At 40.7% G+C, this 26,616-nt stretch overlaps 1 protein-coding gene across 4 annotated transcripts in view; it reads right to left on the minus strand.

Moving 5' to 3' along the window:
• Pcsk5 (proprotein convertase subtilisin/kexin type 5) overlaps positions 1 to 26,616 on the minus strand; it is a 434,887-nt gene that overhangs the window by 337,884 nt on the left and 70,387 nt on the right. For all 4 annotated transcript variants that reach the window (XM_076560923.1, XM_076560919.1, XM_006995970.4 and 1 more), the window contains exon 3: positions 3,818 to 3,931. In XM_076560923.1, the coding sequence (XP_076417038.1) occupies positions 3,818 to 3,931 (114 nt within the window). The remainder of the gene's footprint in view (positions 1 to 3,817; positions 3,932 to 26,616) is intronic.

Below are 26,616 nucleotides of genomic sequence, written 5' to 3' on the forward strand. Positions count from 1 at the left end.
CAACAAATAAAAGGTTGATGACAGGGAAACAGGTGATAGCAAAATACAATGACACATATGTATGAATCCATTATTTATGCTAAGTCAAATTAATTTTTCTATTGAGAAGCCAAAGAACAATAACTACGATACAATCTGAGTGTCGGGTACTGTGCAATGCTTCTTGTGCAAACTTTTCCTGAACTTTGGTGGTCATCTCTGAAGATACAGAATGAGCTGTGCCTCCTCTGGTGTGCATACCTATGAGGTGGTCTACTTCAGTGCAGAATCATAGCTGACTCTTAACATTAAAAAGAAATTAAAGAGATAACTCTCTATGGCTTCTAAGGTTAGTTGTAAAATCATGCTTCCCAAATGACCACTTGATCACATATATGGGAGAAGCCAGAACAATGTCAAGAGACACCTAATCAGCGTTTTGGTGAGGCTCCTCTGGAGAAGAACCAATTGCCACCAGCAACATGAATAAATACTTAGAGAGCAGAACTTGCCACTCATGGAATCTTTGGGTCTTCTAACTGAAATCCCAGATCCTGAAGAATAGACCATAGCCCCTACCATTTAACTCTGTTTAGATTTCTGACCAGCAAAATCAATGAGATAATAGTTGTTATGAAAACTCATCTTTGGAGCATCTTGTCATGCAGCAATAGATGACTCACACAGATGAGCAAAGCATTCTCACATCGTAGTAGAGAAGAGTTTATGGGATTTAATCATGGATGTACTAAGGGAATCCATGGGACTTTGAACACAGCTTTGCAGATTTAAGAGTTTTGGCTTTCATTTGATCTCAGTATGCGTGAAAGATAATCATAGGTCTGCAATCTATCTCCTGTCCTTTTCCTTAAGAGAAAAGAAGTAACTTAATAGGAATCTTTGAAGTGTTCTGATCCTATCTTTACCCTGAATGACACTCATAGCTCTGTCTTGTTTCTTCAGTCATGACTCTGTGAACATATTTGAAGTTCCTGGTGGGCAGGATTAGTTCCTCTCCTGGTATCTGTCAGTGGCACAAAGGTGGGTTGGAGTCTTTGCTCATTGGAAGGCTGTGCATCAGCTTTCCAGTGTGGCATCTCAGCTCTACCAGGCTGAGTGAGCTTGGGCATGCACCTCAGATTCCTCATTCTTTCAATATAGCTCAGGTTAATATATACATTTATTTACACAAAATCAGAAAACTACTCATAGAGCGCTCAGTATTTTGCTTTTAGTACACTGAGTACTAAAAATACTTAACACATTGAGCTCTTCTCTCAATCTTTCTTGTGTCAGGCTGAGAAAATCCACTGGAAAATCAGAGCTCTTTGGGAGGCAGGCATGGTAGCCTTCAGTCTGCAAGTAGGCTTTGGCCAAAAACGAGGCCATTGGCCAGCAAGATGGCAGGTGAAGGTACTTGTTACGAAGCTTGGTAGCCCAACCTAAATTGGATCCCCAGAACCCACATGATGGAAGAAAACAAACTGACCCCCATCAGTTGTCTGACTTCCATATCGGTGTGTTCTCTCTCTCTCTGTCTCTGTCTCTCTCTCTCTGTTCTCTCTCTCTCTCTCTCTCTCTCTCTCTCTCTCTCTCTCTCTCTAGTAAATAAATGTAAAAAAAAAAACTATCAACAACAACAAAACCTCAGCTGGTCCATGGTGATACAGCAGTAGCCCCTGTTTCTCCTTGTACCATTTCTGTCTCACTAGGACAGTGAAAGGAAGAAAGGAAGAGGGACGTGTGCCATCCTACTCTTGTCCAGCAAGACATGTGCAGGCAGCAGTGACTCCTGTGAGAAGAAACATGTGACAAGGCAAGGCAGTTCTCCCTCACCTGGTTTTATAAACACTCACATGGAGGCACTTTTGCTTTCCATATTTACTTGTAAATTTCATTTAGAAATTGCAATTTTGCCGGGCGGTGGTGGCGCACGCCTTTAATCCCAGCACTTGGGAGGCAGAGCCAGGAGGATCTCTGTGAGTTCGAGGCCAGCCTGGGCTACCAAGTGAGTCCCAGGAAAGGCACAAAGCTACACAGAGAAACCCTGTCTCGAAAAACCAAAAAAAAAAAAAAAAAAAAGAAAAAAAGAAATTGCAATTTTGTCTGTGCAGACAAAGCCCCATAGCTCCTCCTATCACCTCTTCTAGTGCCCTCCTTTGTGGCTCATTCCTTCTCTGGCTAAGAGCTAGCAAGCTGTCATGTGTTACTGTCCCCTCAGATGACCCTACCTAATGATTTCTTGATTCCCAATAACTTTGAAGTGCACATCAGGGTTCCTTTCTTTTCTCCTCAAATAGGACAGAGCTCTCCTGTAAAATTCTGCTGGGGTTCTAGCTCTTTCTACAACCTTCTATCTCTAGATAAGTCCAGGAAAGTGAGAGCTGGTAGACATATCAGCCACATTCCTCTGCCTCCAAATAAGTATGCATCACTAGCAATGCTACGGCCTGAGTTCTTGCAGATCCAAATATAGAACCCTCCCTTAGCTTACCCTCAATACAGCAGAGCAAATGTGTGGACAACATTCATGACTCAAATACAAAATGCCTGGTAAAGGGTGCCACCAGTGTGATGGTGGAAAATGGTCCCCATAGGTTCATGTATTTGAACACTAGGTCCCAATTGATGGTGCTGTTTGGGGGAGGTTAAGGAACCTTTAGGAGGTGCAGCCTTGCTGAAGGGACTATGTCACTTGAGAATTTAGTTTCGCCCCACCTCCAGTTCACCCTCTGCTTCCTGTTGGAGGTTGAGGTATGGTCTCCCAGCTTCCCGCTCCTGCCACCACACCTGTGGCTTACTGCAATGCTCCTCTGCCATCATCAGCTTTCCCTCTCAACTGTAAACCAAAATTAACTTTCTCCCATAAGTCACTGTTGGTCATGGTGTGTTATCACAGCAACAAAGAAGTAAGTGATAAGAGCCACGGGGGTGGGGTGGGGGTGGGGGGCGAGACATGTGAGGCCAAGAGCGTAATGCCAGAAGAGAAAACAGGGAGAACTTCTAGAGGACTCGGTCCTGAGTACAGCATCTGTGGTACAGTCCTGACCCACCAGGCAGGAAGAACAAGGAGCTCTCCAGCCAGCAGCAATGAAAGGCCAAGAGCCAGGAAAATATGTGGAAAGGATGCGAAATTCTGCGGATGTGTGTCTTTTCATCAGCTGGAGACATGTGGAGAATTCCAGACAGGGATTATAAAAAGTAGTGCAGTGGAAAACACCCTGGCAACACTTCGCAATAAAAAATTTTCAAGAAAGAGAAACAGAAAAGGGCTTTTTACAGCTTACAGAGCAAACTGGTGACGTATGAATTCATGATGAAGAATGAGTAATGTCTTCCGAGCCATGTTTCAGTACTCACAAAGCAAAAACACTTTAGACTAGAGAGGTACATTTCCAAAGGAGGCAAGCTAAAGAGGACTAGCACTGTGCTCTACAGGTTCAGTGAGTTTCCCTTACTGACCTCCTTACACCGGCTTCCTTGAACTGCTCAAACACTTCCTGACATGTATTAGGTGGTATGTCAGGCAACACTTGCCAACAGAGCAATTTCAGTGACATGCAAGTTCTAGGGTGCCTTTCAGGGCACAGCCACAGGTTATCAGTGGGGAACACGATTGTCAACAGGTCTTTGTATGTCTACACCTTAGGGTGGTTTACTATCTCTAAACCAGACCATCTTAGAAAGGATGGCAGTGTACCCCCTCGCAAACAGTGAGCTTTGATGAGGGAACAGGTCCCAGGTCACTGCTTCTGTGCCTCTCAGGACCACTAGATCTTCTTCATACACCACAAAACTGGACAACATGACCATGACTGGATTTCCTTGGTGAACTTACCATGTACCACATACTTGGCCACTTGGGATCATTGAAGTAGGTAGATTGGGCACGGCTGAGGTCATAATCCCTCTTCGTCCGTTTTTTCACTACTTGCTGTTGGATCCATTCCACCTTCCAAGAAGAGAGACATCTGGTGAGTGCTCAGCCGCTGTCACAGTTCCATAACATAAATGACAGTCTAAAGCATTTCCCATTTTCTGTCAATGTTGTGTAAGTCAAACTTTATTGTGACAATTAAAATCTCTGAGTCCATGTGATTCTCGAGAAAAGCCAGCTCTCTTTTATTTCAGTAGAGGCAGACATTTTAGCCTTTTATAGACCAATAATTCACCTCAACACCAAGCCAGTTTTTAAGTTTTGTATAAAAATATGCCACTGATAATTTGTTCTAAGGTGACAGTGATAATTTTTAGGGTATATTTCCATTCATTGTAAGAGTTAGCAAGTTTTTTTTTTCTACAGAAGCTCAATACTAAGTATTTCCAGCTTTGCAGGTTCATTCTGCTCCTGTAGTCTTATAGCTAAAGCACACCAGAAGTTGGACAGTCACAAACTGTCTTAAACAAACCTGGCTGGATTTGACCCAAGTGCCATGTGCATATGCCCTTTCCTATTATGCAACATATTCTTAAATATTTTGTCTTTTATTTATTTATTTTTTTGTCTTTTTGAGACAGCATCTCACTCTGCAGCTCTGGATGGCCTGAAACTTATCAGGGGCAGCCTTGAACTTGAAGCAGTCCTGCTTCTGCCTTCTAAATCCTAGGGTTGCAGGTATACACTACTGACCTGGCTAGGGTAACACAGTTTTATAAAACCATAGCATGATTGAGGAACGATAGTAGGTGAATCAAAAAATGTATGCCCTACTCTTATCTGTGGTACAGACTAAAGAGTTGGGGTCTTAGCTATGGGCACCCTGTCAACTCTAAACTTCAAAACCAAAACATTCCAGAAAAGCCTTAACATTTAACCATGACCTTTACTTCAACCTTAAGGTTAGCATAGGATCTGTAATCTCGTGGCATATAAAAAATGCGGATACTTCTAAAAACAGGTTATTATTATGGGGGGGAAAAGAGCATCTCAAATGCAGGATTAGCCTTGATGTAATTCTTCAAGTTCCCATGGAATGTTCATTTGTTTGACAGCTAACTTTGTCATAATATTTTGAAAGTTCCTATCTAGCCATTTATCTTTGTTTCCACAAAGTAAAAAGTGGGAGTAAGGACATCATGTAGCTTACTGCTATAATCCCTTATCTGCCCACACAAAGATTCAAAATCTCTCTTGCCTACTTGACTACAGAATTGAGGAGGGACACAGAGGCATCCTTCTCAATCAAAGTGGAGAAGCTAGAGTGGACATGTGTGCACATTATCTATTACATGAAATATTTTCCTTCTTGATTCTAAACTATCTTTCTAAGGAATCAATTCCATTATGTTATTCATTCAATAAATATTAAGTGGCAGACACTATTCTGGGAATATGAAGATTAGTGAGAATGATGTTGAGATTTGAAAGACATTTTTTTATCAGAGAAATTTAGCAAGTATTTCATTATTCTTAGATTCATAAAAATATAATTATCTCTATACATGATGCCCAACAAGGGAACGTTTATGACAAATTTGACAATGCAACTTATATTTGCAACTTAATCTTAAATTACTACTTATGTTCTCATTCCCGCAAGGTTAAGAGGGTTTGCATCTATACACTAGGCCAAAAAAGGCTTCAGATCTGTTTAAGCATAACTCCTTTTTAAAAAATGGAACTTTCATCAATTTGCAAATAGTAGAGAGTATCATATGATCTGCTAGTTACTAAAACATTCCTAGAAATTAAAGGAGTCTTTATTGGGGTGGGGCAGATAATATATGCATTGTTTCCCTCTATGTGTCACAAGTAAGACAGATGGGTGTTTGGAAGAGAGAAAGCCAAGTGGTAGCCATTTTCATAGATTAAACAGTGACACTAAGACACAACAAGATAGCTTACCAAATAGCACCTCATCTCTAGCTTTACCAAACTTAAGTGTTAGCTACATGGCATATTAGCTAGACAGCGTCATAGTCACAGCAGCTCGGCACCTGTGTCTGATATAAGTCACTCTGCCTGATCACAGGGCTGCTGTACTCAAAAAAGGCCTATTGGGCCGTGTGTGTGTGTGTGTGTGTGTGTGTGTGTGTGTGTGTGTGTGTGTGTGTGATCAAACACCATGTAATTTGCCCTGGTGCTTTATGTTAGAAGCCTTTAGCCAGAGAACAAGTAAAGCGCTTCTTGAATCAAAAGTTTTCTATGATTGAAAAACTTTTTAAACTATTATCCATCCATTCACCCATCCATATTTAAGTTCTTTAAGGAGAACTCAGAGTACTATATAAATTTTATCTCGCCATGCTTACTACAAAGAGAAAACATTTTCATACAACTCCACCAAACCCAGAAGAAAATGACATCCTTTCTCTTGACATGTTCCATTTCAGACACATTACAGAATGCAGTAAATTCAGGACACCCTCACCCTCACTCAGATCTCATGTCCCTCTGAAGGAAGGATACTGAGCCCTCACCTCCTAAGATCTCCGTCCTCAGCTCCTACTTACCCAGCAAACCATATTAATTGATGATTATGGGAAGTCTGCCCCCACAAACTTAACTAAACTTGAATCTCAATTTCAAATTTGCCAACTTATTGATCCTATTCACGGGGTAATTTATCACCAACAGAAGAACATAAAAAAATATTTTATAAAGTGAAAATATACTAAAAGTCATTGCTTAAATGTAAATGGGTAACAAATTATAGTATCACTTTTAAAATGTATCCCACAGTGAAGAGGAAGTAAGCTCTTTGAGTAATAAAATACAGTAGAGCTAATGATTAAAACATGTAGATCAATGAATAGAACAGAAAATAAAAAAACTGGCCTCAACTCCATAACGAGACAGAATGGACTAAAGATGCTATGATAAACCTCAGATGCCAAACAAGCTACTTAACAAACAATAGCACTTGAGGAACACTGAGCAAATGAAGTCGAAGCTTCATCTCAGATCAGGATCGATTTTAAATGTTCTAACTGTTAGAATGTAAGACATATGTGTGTTCCAAATAATTTTATAGTGGGAGATACATATTAAAATTTTAAAGGGATTCAGAAAAAAAATTATAATCTTAACTATAAGAAAATAATGTAATTTTGTCATGACCAAAAGTGTCAAGGGGAGAGGTGAAAGATAAATTAATAAAAGTTCATTGCTTCTGCCACCAACCCAAGAAGGCTATTTCTCTAATATACAAGAAGTTCCTATATTCAACAAGGTAACAATTCTGTAAGAAAATAAAGGACAAAAGCCAAGGTATCCCTAGGAAGATAAGCCAAGCTTCTTAAACACATAGAGGTGCACTGAACTTCGTTGCTAGTCCTTTGGTTTAAATATGGTTGTGCTCCATATTTTCACATAACTAAACCATCCCTGGTGACAGGGTGGGAGGAGGTAGAGCCTTTACCAGGTGGGTCTAGTGAGGATCTGATTGGGGTTGTGCTCACAGAAGGGATGGTGGAGTCCTGGTCTCTGCTTCCCATTTGAGGTATTATTGCTTGCTCCCTCCACATGGGCTTCTGTCATGTGTCACCACACGCTGCCCTTACAAGAGGCCACCTGGGCTGCCAAAGCTTGAATCTCTGAAACTGTTTTCTAAATAAATCAACTTTTCTTTATATGTAGACTATGTCAAATTATTCTTTATGATGGCACAGTGACATATGGTGATGTATGAAGACAAAAGCAACCTAAGACTGACAATGCAAAGACCGGTAAGATATCCTTAGTACAGTGAAGATATTGTACCATGCTCATACAATGCTCAGGTGAATGCATCTTTATACAGTTGTGTGTATGGTAACTAGGCAGTGTCTACAGAAACACCAGCAAGTAATTTTACTCTGCATTTATACACATAAATATACAAAGTTATGTATTGAAATAGTATATATAAATTGTAAATCCAAGTAAAAAAGGGGAAACTCTATGCATAAAGTAACATATAAAATGGAGTTTATGAGTAGTTTGTTATATTTGCCATCAGCTACCTATATGATCTTTCGGTAAAGTACAGGGAGAGAGATAAACATGGCTTCTGGTCCAATTTTTTCTTGTTCTGAAATTCTAGCCTCACATCCCTAATCTCTAATTTTACAAGGAATAAAATTTTTGTGAAAAGCAACAAAAAGCTGGGGTTGATGTCCTAGCTGGAAAATGTTCTTTAGTCATTCCATGAAGATGCAAAAGTGGCATTTAGAGATATGGTCAGTAAACCTAGTCACAACTCTAATTATTTGATTGAAACAGTTTCCAGAAAATAAAGAAGATTCCATGCTTTGTGCCTTTTAGGTAACACTAACAAAATATGGGGAAAGAGAATAAAAGTGCTTGCCCCTTGCCTTCCATTTTTTCTTCTCTGACTTTGAAAACAAAATGTATAGAGCTGGCTTGACTAGTACAATAAAGTGTGTGTGTGTGTGTGTGTGTGTGTGTGTGTGTGTTTCCTGTGAAAAGAAAACTTGAGGAAGATGTCTAGGTACCAACACATAGCTCCTAAGCCCAAATATCTCAGTAATGTTCTGAAACTCTGGTCACAAAATGGTAATTATCCTAATACAGTGGAGCATAGCTTTAATCACAGCACTCAAGATGCAGTGAGCATGAGGATAGTCTGGTCTCTAAAGAGAATTTGGGGCCAGTCAGGACTACAGAGTGAGTTCCTGCCTCTCTACCCTACCCCATCCCACCTTATTCCATCCACCCATAAAAAGAAAGAAAGAGAGAGAGAAAGCAGAGAAAGAAGGAAGAAAAAAGTAAACAAAGAAATCAGAATTACCAAGTGAAAAAAGTCAAGACATTTCAGAAAAGAACATATTCAAAAAGAGTAGGCCATTCTTTGATTATTTTTCCTTTGAGTAAATTATAAGTGAGTTATTAAATACTGAAATTATGCTGTCCTTTTTCAAGAAAATAAAACAATAGTTTGCAATCCACCTATTTCAGAGAGCAACTTATAAGCAAATGAAGTATTATATTTTGTTTGATGGAGCATGTTCACTTGATCTGCTTGGAATAGGTGTTTTGAATTTATTTAATAACTATAAACACCAAATGTTTATATGAAAAATACATCTGGTCAGGAACAATAGGGTATTTTAAAGATCATTTAAAAGGAATTTGTGACATAAATATTGCCTATTCTGGAACTCACTTTGTAGACTAGGCTGGCCTTGAACTCACAATGACATAAATATTGCATGTGGGAGTGGAGAGATAAGAACACTGACTCTTCCTCCATAGGACCCACTTCAATCCCCAATACCCACAGTGTAGCTCATACCCATCTGGCCACAGGGGATCCAATGCCCCTTTTGGCCTCTGTGGGCACCAGGCTCTCATATGGTACTCAGATAAATATCCAGGCAAAACACCCATACACATAAAAATAGATAGATAGATAAACAAATGAATAAATATTGAATGTACAGTTAAATAGTGCAATAGAGATAATACAGACCACACTTAAAAGTTGACTCTACTATAAAATTGTATATTTAGTTGGCCTTTTCTGAGAGTCAAAATTTTAAAAATGTGTGATTCAATTCAGTTTTGCTCCATTGGGTTTAATGGAAAAATTCACAGCATATTGTTAAAAATTCAGGTCATCCATCCCCACTCTTAGTCTACTTCCAATCCCATATACATTTAATTTTTCAGTTTGTTCCTTGTTTATTTCCTCCTTCCTCTTTTTAGCTTCCATAGGAAAGAGAAAAACAAGTGGTTACACCAGACAGGAGCAGTAGAATGCATTCCCCATTTTCACAGCCTTTCCTTTGTCTTTGTCCATTCCCCCTCAGAAACATTCACAGTGCACCTACTTCATGGCAGGTACTGTGTTAGACGGGACAGAATGTCAGTGAACAAACCAATTCCCTGTGTTTGGGCAGTTTTCATTCTAGTGGAGATCAGGCAGTGTGGTTAAATAAATAGATTATAGCATAGATTTTTAAATCGCTGTGTGATGAAAAAGCAAATAATATGAGGAGAGGACAATGATTATGGAGGAGGGACTATTATAGGAAGTCAGTAGGAAAAGTCTTTTGGGAAGATCAGATATTTCAATAGAATATTAACTATCAAGCATCTGGCTGCATAAAGAACTCAAGGAAAGGTTAATAGGCAATGTGACTACCTAAAGCAGAAACATCAGAACGATGGTTCATTTACATATTTTTGTCCATAACTCTTCCATATACCATAGATTCCTACATAATCTACCCCACCCTACAAGGCATACTGGTATTGTATTTGACTTTTAGCAGATAAACAAAAAAGGAGAGGGTGACATAGACATCATGGAAACGCATTTCCAGACAGATGGTTTTAACCAATTCAGAACTCCAAAGAAACTGGAAAAAGTTCTTGAAGGGAAATGCACATTCAAGGTAAACACAACCCCACAATTCCACTTTCTCTTATGATAGGGACAGAGTCACAACAGGAATTAAGCAAGTTCCTCTCTGTGGTCCACAGCAAGGGATCAGCTTATGGATCTAGGGGTTACTCCCGTGGTGTCAGTCAGGATGAGCTACTTCAGTAGGGAAAGGGGCTTTTGTGCATCTTTCATCTTCTCAACTTGCAGCCAAAAGCTCAGATTCCATGCAATCTAAACAGCATAGAGGCTATAAGACAAGCCCAGGACAAGAGAGGTATGGGTATGGAACACTCCAGCATGAGGCATAGATGCAAAGCAGATGTGGACATCATACTAGAAAGGGGAAGACAGAATTACTACCTCTGAGCTCCATGAGAAGAGAAGAACGACATCCACAGGGAGTCCACAGCTAAGCCTTCAGTGTGTGTTGTGTGTACTCTTTACACAAGCCCAGCAACATGAGGACTTCTGCAATCAGTGGTGCTGAACTGAACTAATCTATGCCAGTCACAGGCAGTCCAGACAAAATGAGGGGGAGCACTAGCCCAGTGCATGCTGGGTTGCCACCAACTACTAGTTTGGCTACTTTAGGGGAGAAAAAACCCACAGAAGTTCTTATAATCTCTACTTGCATTTGTAAAATGACATTATTGTCAAGTGGGTCCATCAACAAAGTGCTACATGAATACGGGTTCCTGTACTACTTAATAGTTTGCTTTTTAATTGCATGGTTTCTTTGCTACTTTTGGAGAAAGAAACTGTGTGTTAGTCTCCATGGTGCCAAACATAATGGTTGGCAATAGGCTCTCAAATACAGCTATGCATTGACAGAAATTTTTACATTGAATTAATCCATTTTCTTGTTATATATGTTTAAACTCTTCTAGTTAGTAAAAACAGAACAGCAGTGAAGTTTTAATAGAAAGGATATAAAAAGGGGTCCACAAGCCTATGCTTAATCCTACTACATAGTAATGGATTATTTTGCATTCTAATTAGATAGTAGCACATGGATGATCACATGATTAACAGTGAACACCATGCAAATTAATTGTCCTAAAGTTTCAAATAAAAAGAATATAAAACTTCTAAGTACAACTTAGAAAACACAAGACTCTTTAGATATAGTTTTGCCATTCAACAAGTATTTGATAAGTTTACATCCCCATCTTTTCTTTTGTATATTCCATTGTAATGGAATGTAAGTCCCAAAACTTGGTCTGTATTCTTAAACACCCACACCCATCCCCTACCCTTCCACCCGCCCCCCCCCACACACACACAGCAGGAAGGGGAAAGAGGGTGTGTGGGATTAACAAGGGACACATTCTATTAGCGGTCCCTGATCTGTTGAAACGCACTCCTGCACAGATTTTTACCATTTGCAATGAAGCCACTTCCTCCACCTCACACTCTGTATTTCAGAAGCCACGAAAGACAGCGAATACAGATAAATACAGAAAAACAAAGAACATTCAGAGATAGAGAAGCAAGATATCATCACAGACATGAACAATCACTTCAGACAAGAACCTGAACAAGGGTTGAACAGAGGCAGTGAATCTCATGGTGCTCCAGTCTCACAGGCTAATAAAAGATGTTGCCGACACATTAATGGTCATTGATGAGCCCATAACCAAAGCTCACCGCAAATAAAGTGCAAATTTGAAAGAAACCATGAAAGGAAATAATGAGCAAGAAAATGACAGAATCCTAGTCTTAAAACCAAAAAGGAAGAGGCTTCAAACTGATGGGAAAAATTAGTGCCTATTTCTTTAGCACTTAAACATCGAATACTTTAAACACTGAAATTTTAATATTCTAACATCAAATATTAACGTTTAATTAAATACACTCATATTTAATTAAATACTAATATCACAACTATAAAAGTTTAATAAAATGTTAAATTTCAAGTACCTAAATGAAGATGGCCTATGCTGGCCACTAGTAATAACACCCAGAAGCAATAAGTTTTCTTGATTTGTAAGGAAGATCATATGTGTACATATTTGTATAGACTTAGTCTGCTTGACATCAACTTCCTGGGAACAATCATCTGAAAAGACTTAAGGTTAACTTTCTCTTTGATGTTAACACTCCTTAAGCTTCCTGAAGAATTCATTAAAAGCTGACAATCTTTTCTTTCTTTCTTTCTTTTTTGTCTCAAGTATACACATTCTTTGGCACAGGCAGTGTCATCTGTACTAGCCTGCTTTCTGTTGCTGTGATAAACACTGAGACCAAAGGCAATCATGGGAAGAAAGGGTTTATTACATCTTGCACTTCTAGTCTAGGACAGACAGGAGCTCAAGGCAGGAACCGAGAGGCAGAAATTGAAGCAGAGACCACAGAGGAGCATGGCTTACTGGCTTGCTTCTAGGCTCAAGGCCGGCTACATCTCTGTCCAGTCTGGTCAGGGTGGGCACCACCCACAGTAGGCTGGGCCCTCCCACATCAATCACCTGCCAAGAAAATGCCCCACATACAGGCCCACAGGCCAGGCTGATGAAGGTCATTCCTCAACTGAGGTTCCTTCTTCCCAGATAAGTCAAGGTAACAATGAAGACTAACCATCACATGACCTTATTCCTAATCATGCTAAGCTTTCCAGTAGACTAAGAAAGAAGAAAAAGAAAAGGAAAAATGTGTATCTGGACCCCCACACACCCTCTTTCCCCTTTGTACGTGCGTGCGTGCGTGCGTGCGTGCGTGCGTGCGTGCGTGCGTGCGTGTGTGTGTGTGTGTGTGTGTGTGTATAGGTGGGTGTTAAAGTATACAGGCCAAATTTTAGGACTTACATTCCATCACAATGGAATATACAAAAGAAAAGATGGGGATGAAAACTCATAAAATACTTGTTGAATGGCAAAACTATATCCAAAGATTCTTGTGTTTTCTAAGTTGTATTTTATACTCTTCTATTTTAAACTTTAGGACAAATAATTTAAACAATAAGAAATTTGAACACAATTTTGACTGCTCAAGTATTAAAATGAAATGGAATTCTGAAGTGCCTAAAACCAATTTTATTATCTGAATGCCATCTAGGGTTAAATTCACTTTTGTTTAAATACAATCTCTTAATTTGGAACTGAATTAGAATAACCAATATTTCTCTCCCTCTTTACTCCAGGATCAAGATTACCACACATTAAAAAAACACAGTGGCAAGACTTCATTCCATATGTGTTTGTCTTTGAATAATCATCCTTTAAGCCATTTGAAGGTGATGCAGTTAATGAAGTCCATTCAAAACCTAAAGTAAATAGGGGAAATCTCATTCTGTCCTTACTATGGTATAAGTTTTAGATAGCAGCAAGAATGACATTTTTTCCCTCAAAACAAAGCTTTAATTGAGCTTAATGGACTTTGGTTTGCTTTGGCTAGCCCTGCGACTTTGTGCATAAATCATTCCAGATATTCTCAGATCTGTATTTGAAAAGCTGGACGCCCTCAAGCTGTATGCCAACCAAATGAATACAAAGAAGAGCCTTATTTTTCACTGAGAGAAGAAATTGTTCAATTCAACTGAGATTAATATAAAAAGAGGCAAATGTTGGCAAAGGAAAGGGTAGTTATTCTCCTAATTTCACAAAGCAAAGAGCATGGGGTGGTCTGTTAAACGTGGGAAAGCATGTCAGCATCTCTCTTCTCCATGTAACATACCATTTAATCCACATAAGCAATGATCAGGAAAGTTCTATTCATACAGAAAGGGACATTTGTGCATAATTCAACTCCATTGCACATATCATCTTGTTCTCTTGGTTATTTAAATATAAATGGCAATGGCTTTTGTTTCTAAGTCCCATGAGTCCTACTGCTGTGATTTTATTCACAGTGGAAGGATCAATGAGGAAGAAGAGTGGTTTAAGTTCAGACTTGGGGACCTAAAGTTTTACTGGCATCTGTTCTGCTCTTCTTTTAATGAGGCACTTCAATTGCCCAGTGCCTTCAGTTGTTTTATCTGCATCTGGATTGGAAATCTTAGAAATGAAAAACTAACCAGTGCTATGAGGGCAATCCTGTGTTAGAAACAAACAAACAAACAAAAAACCAATGTCATTTTTTCTTGTTTTTGGAAGATAATAAACACACAACTTTTAGGCAGAATGTGTGCCATGTTCCCTCAAGGCCAAAGAGTTCAAAGTTCATCAGTTAAGTACTGCAATCATTGGAGTTGGACACATTGAGCAACACTCTCTATGTGGGCCCCCTGTCAGCAGAGAAATGAGGGTTGATAAAGGACTCGGACTAGGATATCCATTATATTTCTGTTTTTACAAACTCTAGCCTTAAACTTGGCAAAAGAGCTGGGGTATTTTACAACCAAAAATCCTTGGATTCTGACAGCCTTGAACAACAGCAGCACCCTCTGAAGCAGTCAGCAAGCAGTTAACTTTGGTTAAGGTTGTAGTGAAACATGCCTTTCCCACTCAGGGGAAAACACTTCAAAATCCTTGGGCAAACAGGAAAGGGATTGACATTGTCTCCTGTAAACCCAGTTGCCAGAGGCAAACCAAATGTTTTCTCGATCTGGGTAAGATTCCTTCACATCAGAAACCATGCCCAGAGTTTCCAGCAGGGCGAGGCCTGACATGACTTGCAGGTCATGACACAGAAAACCCCAGAAGAAGACTTGATCAATGACAGTACAGGCTGGCACTAGTGGAGGGGAAGGCAGGCTGAGCCTGGGTCCCCAGCTCCCTGGCATCCCTGTGTTCTCTAGAGGAGTGCCAAGCCATGTCACCAGGGTGTCATTTCCCTGAACTCATGGCCATAGCACCAGCAATTACAGGAATGGCAGGGCTGGGGAAGGAGAGTGAAAATACATTTTCATCCATTGTTCACTGCACATTTTCTCAATAGAAGACCTACAAGCAGCATATCTCCACCACAAAGTGTCCTTCTTTCATGTCATGTGCTTGGGATGCCTGATCCTGAAGTCAATTGTGTTACTGTGGGTATACTGCATGTGAGGGCTCAGAGTTGAGAGAGGAAGTATGGAAGGCCACCACCAATTCTCTCCATCCTCACCCCTCTATCCCTCCAAGGTACTCCACCCTGGCACAATCAGATCCTTGGCACTAGAGTGAGAGAAGACCTTGGCCAGAGTTCCCAGAAACACCATTAAGTCTTGGAGACATGAGAAGGGATGGTCAAAATTCTAGCACCTGCAAGGGGGCACTTCTTAGAGACTTCATTCAGTGTGATTCTTAGCAGCTCGGGGAGACTGGAGTACAGTTAATGATGAAAATGTAACTACTGGCAAGAGGTAGGGGCTCTATCTAGAATTGGTTAACCCAGCAGGTGAGGACAGTGTCCCTGAGTTTTACCAGTCCCTACAGAAGCTATGCTGTGGCTTGCCCAGAGTGTGCACCCCATAAAGACTTAGAGAATAAATGAATTTAATCATTGCTTTTCAGGAAAGAACTGGTAGCTCAGTCTATCCCCACAGTAACACAATCCAGGGAAAGAAAGAGAAAGGGCAGACATACTTTCCAGCCTCTTGAAAGACAGAGAAAATAATCCTGTGCCATAAAGAGTACTGGGATTTGAGTTTGTGAATGTTTGTCCAAAAGTCAAGGCATGAATAACTACAAAGTCACTATTTTAAAAGTCACTATTAAAAAAAAAGTCACTATTAAAAAAAATCACTGTTTTCCAGGTATTTGACTTCCAATGATAAAGAAATTACTAGCCATAAAATGTTCACAAATATAGCTATTTGATTTATGCTTGTGTGCATTTTTTTTCAAAATGAAATCTTTTAATCTATTACCTCATTAACATCATTAAACTCTCCCAAAAGAATCTTCCTGTAAAGAAAGAGGGAGAGACAGAGACAGAGACAGAGACAGAGACAGAGACAGAGAGACAGAGAGAGAGAGAGAGACAGACTAAGGCACAGCAGTTAAGTGGATTGATCAGGTCACACACTGGGGTAGTGACCTGAAACTAGAATCCAATAAAGCAAATCCATGCCCAGGTTATTGTCCACAGAGCAATGGCCCCCTTCTGAAATGCTGTTCTCAGGTGATGGAGTGGACAAGGGATATTTGGTTTCCCTCTCCTTTGAAACATCCCAGCATCTTGATGCCTGCCGATTAACTAGTTAGTGTTGCCAAGCACTTTATTAGAGGCTTTACTGGCAATGAATTAGGAAGAAAGGGAAAAAATGTGCAGAGAATGGTTTACATCTGAGCTTTTATTATCCATGCATGGAGTTTGTGGGGTGGGGGTGGGGGGTCCCTCTATCACTCAGCTGTAAGCATTTTCAAATGGGTGAAGAGACTTATTTAGTGTGCAAACTACAAAGAATTATCTGATAAGTAAAGAATGAAAACCTGACACAGACAAAGGGATCCTTAGGCACAGACTTGGCAGCAGTGACAGAAATCCTTTCTCCCTCAAGGGCATTTTCTAACTTGTAATTTAAGAGCACATAAAGTTCAAGGCCTGAAGATTTTCCAAATTAAAAACAAAACAAAACAAACCCCCTTAGAACTAAAATCCTTAGTTACCCAGCTGCTCTGAACTAGGCAGAATGAACGAGATGAGACAAAGATGGACATGACAGACACAGACTATTCCAATTAGGTTCTAGGGTCCAAGGACCTGTGCTGAGAAATCCTGTTCAGCTTCTGGAAAGCAGGATGACCTCATACAAGTTACCCGGACCTCTATAGGTAAACCAAGCAAGACAACTGACTGTGAAGAAGAATCCAGCTGACTCCCACCCTATACTGAGCGCACTGCCTGGCACAGCAAAAGCTACCAGGAAGGCATGGTGAAGTTCTGTGTGCCAAGCTATGCTGACCACGGAGTTCACATCATGAATTAAACCAAGTGATAGACTTGAGCCGATTCTCAGCTGAGCAGGGTATGACAAGGAAGCTGGTTCTATAAAGAAGCCAGAAACCAGGAGACCTGTACTATGCAGCCTCATCACTTCTGATTTCAGTTTTCATAGGTATAAGCTTAGGGGTGGAGCCAGGCGAATGAGATAATGTAACGCCAATCATCATTCCAATCACCCTCTCTCCACTTTCCCAAGTAAGCCATCTCCTGAAGGACGCACTCTGCTTCAAAGGAAAGTAGACAGTCTCAAAGCTCTGCAACCCTATGTGGTTAGAAAAGATCTATCAGACCCTTGGCACTTTTAGGTCTACTTTGGGTTACTCCTCAGACAATATACATTAGCCTCTGAGAACTGGCATCTAGATTATTAAAAAAGAAAAGTAGCCAGATAGCAGCTCATACCTTTGATCCAACAGTCAGGAGGAAAAGCCATGTGGCTCTGAAGCTGGACTACATAGAAAATTCCAGGTCAGCCGGGCTACATAGCAAGAGTCTATCTCATAGAAAGAAAAGAGAAAAAGAAAAAAGCAGAGGGGGATGGAGAGATTGGGAAGGTAGTTCAGCGGATAAAGCAGCTACCGTGCAAGTATATGGACTGGAGTTTGGACCCCCAGAACTGACATAAAGTTGGATGCACTAGCATACATCTGTACTCCTAATGCTTCTACAGAGAGATGGGGGCAGCGGCACAGAAACCCCCAAAGCTTGCCAGCCAGCTAGTCAGGCATATGCAGCAATGAACAAGGGACCCCACGTAGACAGGGTGAAAAGTGAGGAAGACCCCAAGGCTGTCTCTGACTTCCACACAAGTGTCACACCATGCATGCTTCTGCACTGCACACATACACACACACACACACACACACACACACACACACAGAGAGAGAGAGAGAGAGAGAGAGAGAGAGAGAGAGGAATATGTATATGCATATATACTACACATACACACATGACAAAACAACCATGTTAATTTTCACATTTGTTTTATGAAAACAAGCTTCCTAATTTTTTTGTTTTTGTTTTTGCTTCTTGAAGAGAAATAAGTAGTCACTCTAGAATGAAGAGTGGCATTAATTTTGAACTCAAATATGGGAAGGCCATGGTGACCCTCCATAGGAATGCATTGCCAGATGGTCTGTAGAGAGACTTAAAAGAACATATATCTTGGATATTACCAAGGCCACATCTTGTACATAATTTTATCTATGCTAATGTAAATAATTAAATAATAAGACTGCAAGGTGACTCCACAACATTTGTCTAATGGTCCTGACAACTTACTCTGGGGAATTGAGAAGCTTGGGAGATAGACAATTCCTTTTCAGCATTTCCAAAGCCATCATCTTAACTTGGATGCATTTTCTTATAATCTGCTTGCTTATTGGGATTATATTGCTAGCAATCTACAGAATCTATTTAATGAACAAAGGAATTTATTTGGGGGTTAACTCACAAGACAGAATAAAGGGATTTGTCACAGCTCTGCCCTGGTCAGTCCCAGCATCCAAAACCACGAGGTATTGAAGAGAGAGCACATATGTGCAGCCCAGGTATTAAAGGTCCCCTAGATGCCATGCCCCAGGAGCATGTACCTCAACGTCACAGGCAGGTATAACAATTACCTGCTACCTCACTGGGGGCGGTGCTTCAGGGCATGGCTCAAACAACCATCCACTACATTTCCTAGCACCTTTAATAAGCCCTGAACTGTATTTCCATACAGTTTGGTTCTTCCTTATTTCCTTTTCTTAATGCAAGCCACAGGAACCCATGGGTATTTCTTTTATCCCTGCATGTTTGCTATCAAAGGGGCTTCCAGATTACCCCGTGCTTATTTCTGCTACACCCATCACTAAAAGCACTTTGACCTGAGAAGAAAGAAGCTATGTTATTATATTTGTGTCCCTGGTATTTGATGGACAAACTAGATCAGTGGTTCCTACTGCTGCAACCCTTGAATACAGTTCCATATAGTTCCTCATGCTGTGGTGACCCCCAACCATAAAATTATTTTGTTGCCACTTCATAACTATAATTTTGCTACTGTTATAAATTGTAATATAAATATCTGATATGCAGTATATCTGAAATGCAACTGCCAAAGAGGTCACAACTGACAGGTTGAACCACTGACAGTAACAGAGAGTATAGTAACAGATTCACGCTGTATTTGCTGAATGAATGAATTTACCAGTTTATACATGAAGAATATTATCATACAACGAGGCTTACATTCAAGGACTTATATCGGCTGTCCCAGTTTCTGAGACCAATTGTTCACCAGACTTGTGTAATACAGTTGTTCCTTACTAAGTCTTCAGATCAACCTGATTTAACACCCATTCATGGAGCCCCTGTTAGATGCCAGGCACTACTCCAGCAATGGTGTTGCACTGACATACTTCTGGCTAGGAAGACAATTTGGCCAGTTGTCTTTAAAGTGGTGATTTCTGCCCTGGAGGTACTCAGACCTGTGACAACAGGAGACTGTCCTAGGCTACTCTTAGAGCAAAAACGTTTTATCAGATAACCTTCTAGAAGCTATAGTACAATCTTGACAGTACACTGAATTGTGTGAAGTTGTTCCACCATACAGAAAATGTGATGCCAGCCCTCATCCAAAAGGACTCCAGGAAAGCTATACCTCTAAAGTGTATCCCGGCTGTTTCTGAGCATCACGGCAAAAAAAAATGTCACCTGTACTTGCAGTAACACTAAAGAGGCTCTCTACAGAACAGGCCAATGTATTGGCCACAACAAAGGGATCAAAGCCATGCAAAGACAGTACAAGCTTTCAGCTGAGTCTGCAGCAATAAATGGAGAAATGGGATGGCTCCTGATTTAATTCTAGGAAGCCACAGTCACACATGCTCTGAGACAAAGAGTACAGGGCACACAATGGGTGCTTGTTGGATGCTGTACCTCAGTTCATAAGGGGATTAGGTCCCCATCAAGCCAATGTATAGTAAAGATTTCTTAAGTGAAAATTCATATCCTGTGCCCAAGCTACTGAACATTGTAGCCGCACAGCTCAGCAACACTATGCACAGTGGAGCATCTATCATTTCCCTCAGGACCCTGTGGCTGACTGTAGGCTGTGGCTCCATTCCACTTCTCCCAGCATGAACAGAAAGTGTCATGTTTCATATTGTCAAGAAGAGATCAAATCCCAAGAATGGAAGAATGGCTTCTACAGAACACACACACACACACACACACACACACACACACTTGTACCTTTTGAAATCAGAAATACAAAGTGTAATTGATTGTTATAAGTCAGGAACCACCTTTATGCTTGTTGACGGGTGAAGAGGGAGCAATGGAGAGTCAGAACAGGGAAAGAGTCAGCTGCAATTCATTAAATTATTGAAATCTGAGCTAGGCGGTGGCAGTGCACACCTTGAATCCCAGCACTCAGGAGGCAGAGCCAGGCAGATCTCTGTGAGTTCAAGGCCTGCCTAGTCTACAGAGCGAGATCCAGGACAAGCACCAAAACTATACAGAGAACCCTTTTCTGGAAAAAAAATATTGAAACCTGTATAATCACTAAAGAAAATGCTTACCTATATAGCAGTAAGAAGAGTTTTCTTTCAAAAGAACATTCTTATGAGGTTGAAATGTGAATTGTTCTCTCCCTGGACTATGTAACCAATAAATAACCTATTTGCAATTAGCTCTGTAAAAATTGTTATTGAAAGGGAAAAGCTGTGGCAGCTAATGTCATTTTTTTCACTTTTGAACTGTATACTTTTCAAAATATAATTAGATGGCGTTTTTGTCCCCCACCCCCACACTACTGTAAGAAGTATCTAAGAGCCTTCTTCTGGCTAGTTTCCACCAGGAAGCAGTCTGTCAAGAATGGTTTCTGTAGGGACCTTTAGAGAGGTGGCTCCATTCTCTGTCATATCTTCAGGGCTTTGAGTTGAGAGGCCAGCACAGCATGGCTGGGACAACACCCTAATGGCAGAGATGAGGTCCTGTTTTTTCCGCTTGCACACATTCACATTCCACTTTGCCTCCATCCTCCTCAGTCTGCCTCTAACATCCTCCCCGTGTTTCCTCTGTGGCTCCCATGTCACAGACTATTTCCTAAATATAAACACACCGATGCTCATGACCAGTTGACCTCAAATTGCAGAGTTGGAGATATGGCTTCACTGAAGAATCCTCACTTGTTCTGGCATCAGCAAATGAAATTAGGGAAGGGCAAGACCAGGCATGGAAGAATACATCTGTAATCCAAGAACCTGGAAGGCTGATGCACAAGGATCAGCCAGAGTTCCAAGCCAACCTGGGCTACATGGTGAAACCACGTCTCCAACAAACAGCTAGATTTCCTCATTCCCTAGTCTTTGCTTCATAAACTTCAGAAAGGGAGACATCACTGTACTACAGGGTTCATCCACAAGCATGTATAGTGGCTGATTTTGTGTGTCAACCTGACTATGCTAAGGGTTTCTACACTTGTGGTATTGTGTTTCCAAAATATTGTGTACCCTAATAAACTTATCTGGAGTCAGAGAACAGAAAAGCCATTAGATACTTAGGATAGGCAGTGGTAGCACGTGCCTTTAATCCTAGCATTCCAGAGGCAGAAATCCATGTGTTCAAGGATACAACCAAGCATGGTGACTCACACCTTTAATCCCAGAAAGCGAGCCTTTAATCCCAGGGAGTGATGGTAGAAAGCAGAAAGGTATATAAGGCGCGAAGACCAGAAACTAGAAGCATTTGGCCTGGTTAAGCATTTAGCTGGTTAAGCTTTTAGGTTTTGAGTAGCACAATTCACCTGAGACCCATTCTGGATGAGGACTCAGAGGCCTCCAGTCTAAGGAAACGATACCAGCTGAGGATCCGGTGAGGTGAGGTAGCTGTAGCTTGTTCTGGTTCTCTGATCTTCCAGTTCACCCCAATAACTGGCCTCAGGTTTGATTTTATTAATAAGAACTTTTTAAGATTCATGCTACATACACTATTACTCCCCAGGTTGCAACCGTGAGGGCATTTCTGCATACTAGTACTTGAATCTATGGCCTCCATAAAAAGGATACTCACCCCACTCCTGAGTGTGTGGGTACCACTTAGTCTATTAATGGCCTTAGAAAGACAAAAAGGCATAGAGGAAAGATACCTCATTTCTTCTACCCTCAGAGCTGGGCACAGAGGCTGACGTTTCTGCTTGGGCAGACATTTGCACTAGAGACTCCCAGTCTCCTCAGACATTTGGGCTGGAACTAGACTGCCAGCTATCCTGAGTCTCCACCGAGGACAGGGCAGCTTATGAGACTTTGTGGCTTCCACAACCAAGGTGCCAGTTCCTTGTTCATAATCTCAATTCTCATACATACATGGGCACCTGTTCTCTGGAGACTCCTGGCTAACTTTAGCAATGATCTGTGCAAGACTCCAGCGGGTGGCCTTTTCTATTCTACAGTAGACTCTTTGCTCTTTAGGTAGAATCTTGGTGATCATCCAGGGCCCACCTTCTGTCTTCACATGAGGAGCTGGAACCCAGGTGAATGTGTAATAATATGTGTATGATAGGAAGCCTCCACTCCCTTCAAGCCTTGTTCTTTGACCCATATTTTACTATCATTTCAGTCTAACACTTGAGCCAAAAGGGACTAACAATCCCATGAACATAGGCAGGAAAAGAAATTATAAAATTATTTAAAATAAACTCTGTTTTCCAGAATTGTGACAATGAACTGTTGATTTTTAAATGGGGCCGTGAGAAAATGGCTTATTGCATGTAAATGACAGATGCACAATGAACACGTGATTAGTCTGTGAAGTTGAAATGAACCATACATTAACATTGGCATTCATCAAGCTGAAATTCTGCTGATGTTAGTCATTCATTGGTATTTGTGGCATTATTCCATATTTATATCAAAATTATGCATACACTCAGTAACCATCAAGTATCATGGACAAATATTACCAGGTGCTGAGCACATTTTCTGGGCTTTATGAAGGGAGGCAGACCTGGTGAGGTGTGCCAGTTATACTATACATCAGTGCATTGCTGGCATTTTTATAACTGTTAACTCGTTGCTTTTATCTTAAGGTATGTTTAATGTGTTTGGGTACACTGAGATAATATTAGAAAGTTCTAAGAACATTCTCAAAGCTCTCAATGACAATCATCAAGAAATGTACATATTCACTGTCTTGAGCAGGAGGGGGAAACTCAGTAAGAGAAAAAAACACTACAATAAAAGGAATTTTTTCAACCCCAACTCACTTGAATCTTGGGTAAAGGACTTTCACCAGTTATGGTCTGACCCACCTAAGTATGGATTTCAGGTTTTTCTGATATCTAAGACAGGCCCATCCTAAACCCACATATGCAAGTAGGCATACTGTCACAAACAGGGAAACTTAGTGGATTTCCATGTCATTGGATTTGTTCACAAAGAACCACAATGAGTTACAGGAACTTTATCTCCATAGCCTTTAATCCTCTCAACAGAAGAAGCAGATGGATATTATTTCCATTTTCCAGAAAAAAAGGAAAGTTAACAGGTATAATTATAAAGATGTGCAGAATACAATATAAATCCACTTCTAGTTAAGGCTGCTTCTTACACACACACACACACACACACACACACACACACACACACACTCAACAGCTGTTCTTACACTACCCCCAGCATCTGCCTGGCATGAAGTTTTTACTTCCTTATGCTGGACAAGAACCAAGAAAAAGTGAATGTCATGATGCTGTATGTGGTAGACACTGTCAACAAAATGACTCAGGTGGCGATGCCTCTAGATTTCTCCTTCTTCCAAGTTGCTTATTTTAAGCACAAAAGCTCCTTAGATTTTTCACGGTAAATTGTTAGAATTGGAAATTTGAGAATAATTTTAGAGGAAAGCTGTGATTTTCATGGGTTTGCCAAAGTCTGCTGTCTGAAAGAGCCAAGATTATATTATTTTTCCCCTGAGTGGTATGTTAGTACACCATCCCACTTGGCTGTGTAGGATAAAGCGTCCCCAAACACTAACCTCTGAGCCCACTCCAGTCGGCTAACTTTAATTTTACATACTAAGAAAGTAAAAGCAATAATGAGTCCAATGCCAACAACAATAATAGCTACAATTTATTGAGTACTTTAATCCCCATAAAAGTCCCAGACTTTGGTTGGCATCATATAAATGACATCATTATGGAAGAGGAAACTGGACTCACAGCGATTGATTTTTTTTGCCCATGTTCCCACAGCTAGTAATTGGTGAGGCTGAATTCAGACAAGACTTGACTACAGAGCCCATGTGATTAACCATCACACGCGCCAGCTCTGATGAAGCTAGACAGGATGAGTTCTGGACATGTGGGAAGCCCGTTGGGACTCTGCTACCACCTATCATTGCTCTTATTCCCATTTCAGCTTTTGCCAAGCATTCAGGTGTAATGTCTCACCAGCTCCTTGATACCTGCTGATTTGGCCACTGCCTACAGATGGGCCAAATTATGTGATCTCACCCCAAGTTCTGGTGGTTGGCTAACTGTCCAGTCTCCACTGAGAGCTCAATGAGCAAATAACATTATCTATCCCAATGCACCATGACCATTTCTAAGTTCGCAGCATGGCGGAGCTGGGCACACCAGATAAATCACAATTTAACAGCTACATTATACATTCTGTTGCACACCAGCTGTCAAAAGGAAAGTGCTTTGATTCTTCTGGAAGAACCTCCCTGTCACATTCCTACCCTCAACATCCAGCTGGCTTCAGGGTGAGGAATCTGCCAACCGGCTCTCACACCATTTGCTCATTGATTGCCTAGCCCTCCTGCCCAGATGGATCCACACTTCTAAGTTACCATGCCTAGTCTCAAGCCAAGCACCTTATTCCTATCCTTTTGATCTATTGGCTGAAGAAGTCTCTATAAATGAGCCAAAGAAACACTACATACCTTTAAAGATGTACTACTCCTAAAAAGACTCTTTGACAGGGAAATCTTGCATCATGTCTCCCAACCATCTGCATCCACACAGTCAGATCAGCCATGCCCAGTGAATCTTCTTGGACACTCTAAATGTAGTCTCCCACCCCCAATTACTTATGCAGCAGCCCATATAATTACTAGAAAGCAATTGCTTTCTAGTACTTAGCAAAATGTGGATTACCCCTCCACTGAAAGCCTATTATACACCCAGGGGGGAGAGCCACCTTACAGACACCACTTCAGTAAGCAAGTGGTAGGGACACTATAGATAATTAATTACTGAATCAGTGCCATTGAATAAAAAGAGAATGTAAGCCACATGTTGTTTTAACTTTGCTAGTAATCACATTTATAGAGAAAAAAAAAGCAAATGAGGTAACTAGTAATATTCCTTAGTTGATTCACTAGAACCAAAATATCATCACCTTAATATGTAAGCAATATAGGATTTAATAATGAGATCTACTTTGGTACCAAGTCCTCATACTTAGACATGCATTTTACACTTGTAGCACATCTCGATTTGGATGCCAAATTTCCATTGGAAGTCATTTCTCTGAATTTAGGTTTCATGAGACATTTAAACAGTAGATTCGCATGTCCAACTGTATCAGGTGTGCTTAAACGTTTCCTAATAACAACCGGTCAGTTTGAAAACGGAGAGGCAATGAAAGTAGATAAAATTAAAACTCCAGTTTTCCTCAGACACACCAGCTATGTACCAAGTACACCACGACTCCATGGGACGAGTGGCTGCTGTCCTTGGGAATCCGATTTGAGTGACTAGATGAGAAAATGAATTTAAATTATCAAATAGCTCATCAAGTAATTGTAAAGAAAATGTTGGTGATACCGATTGATTTCTTGGGTCTTCTCTGGTGCTTTGATCACGTCTTTGCAGTAGTAGAACCCTGTGTCCTTCTCCTGGAGAGTGCTCGGATGAGGCTGTAAAAGGCTACCAAATACAGCTGGAAGGCCTGGATTTCCGACTCAGCTCAATCCAGTCTAGTAACACCAATAACTGGTGGAATCTGGGGGCGGGAGGGGGGGACTGATTCTTTTGTTTGTTGCTGATGGCATTTGACCCCTCTCACTTTCCATTCTATGTGATTGTATATTTATCTCCATTGGCCTCATAGGACACTCATGAAGTTGATGGTGACAGATCTTTATTCAGCACAGATAAGGTGGATCTGATGTCCTGAATTTCACTGGGATGACTATGAATCAATCTCAAGCTTGTACTCTCTGCTCACCTGTTCAGGAATATTAGCATTTATGGTAGAACTGTGTTCCTAGCAGGCAATCAGAAGGTCACTTCCTTGGGGGAGTGATCAGAAAATGATGGGAAGCTCAGGACAGCTAGTGCTCAACACTGGCTTCCTCTTCCATATATAATATTAAGAAATAATAAACAGAACCAGTCTTGTGACAAACAAAAAGCATAAACTGGATGAAACACCAAGATTTAATTTGCAAT

Source organism: Peromyscus maniculatus, chromosome 1, assembly GCF_049852395.1.
Source record: "Peromyscus maniculatus bairdii isolate BWxNUB_F1_BW_parent chromosome 1, HU_Pman_BW_mat_3.1, whole genome shotgun sequence".
NCBI classification, from domain to species: domain Eukaryota; kingdom Metazoa; phylum Chordata; class Mammalia; order Rodentia; family Cricetidae; genus Peromyscus; species Peromyscus maniculatus.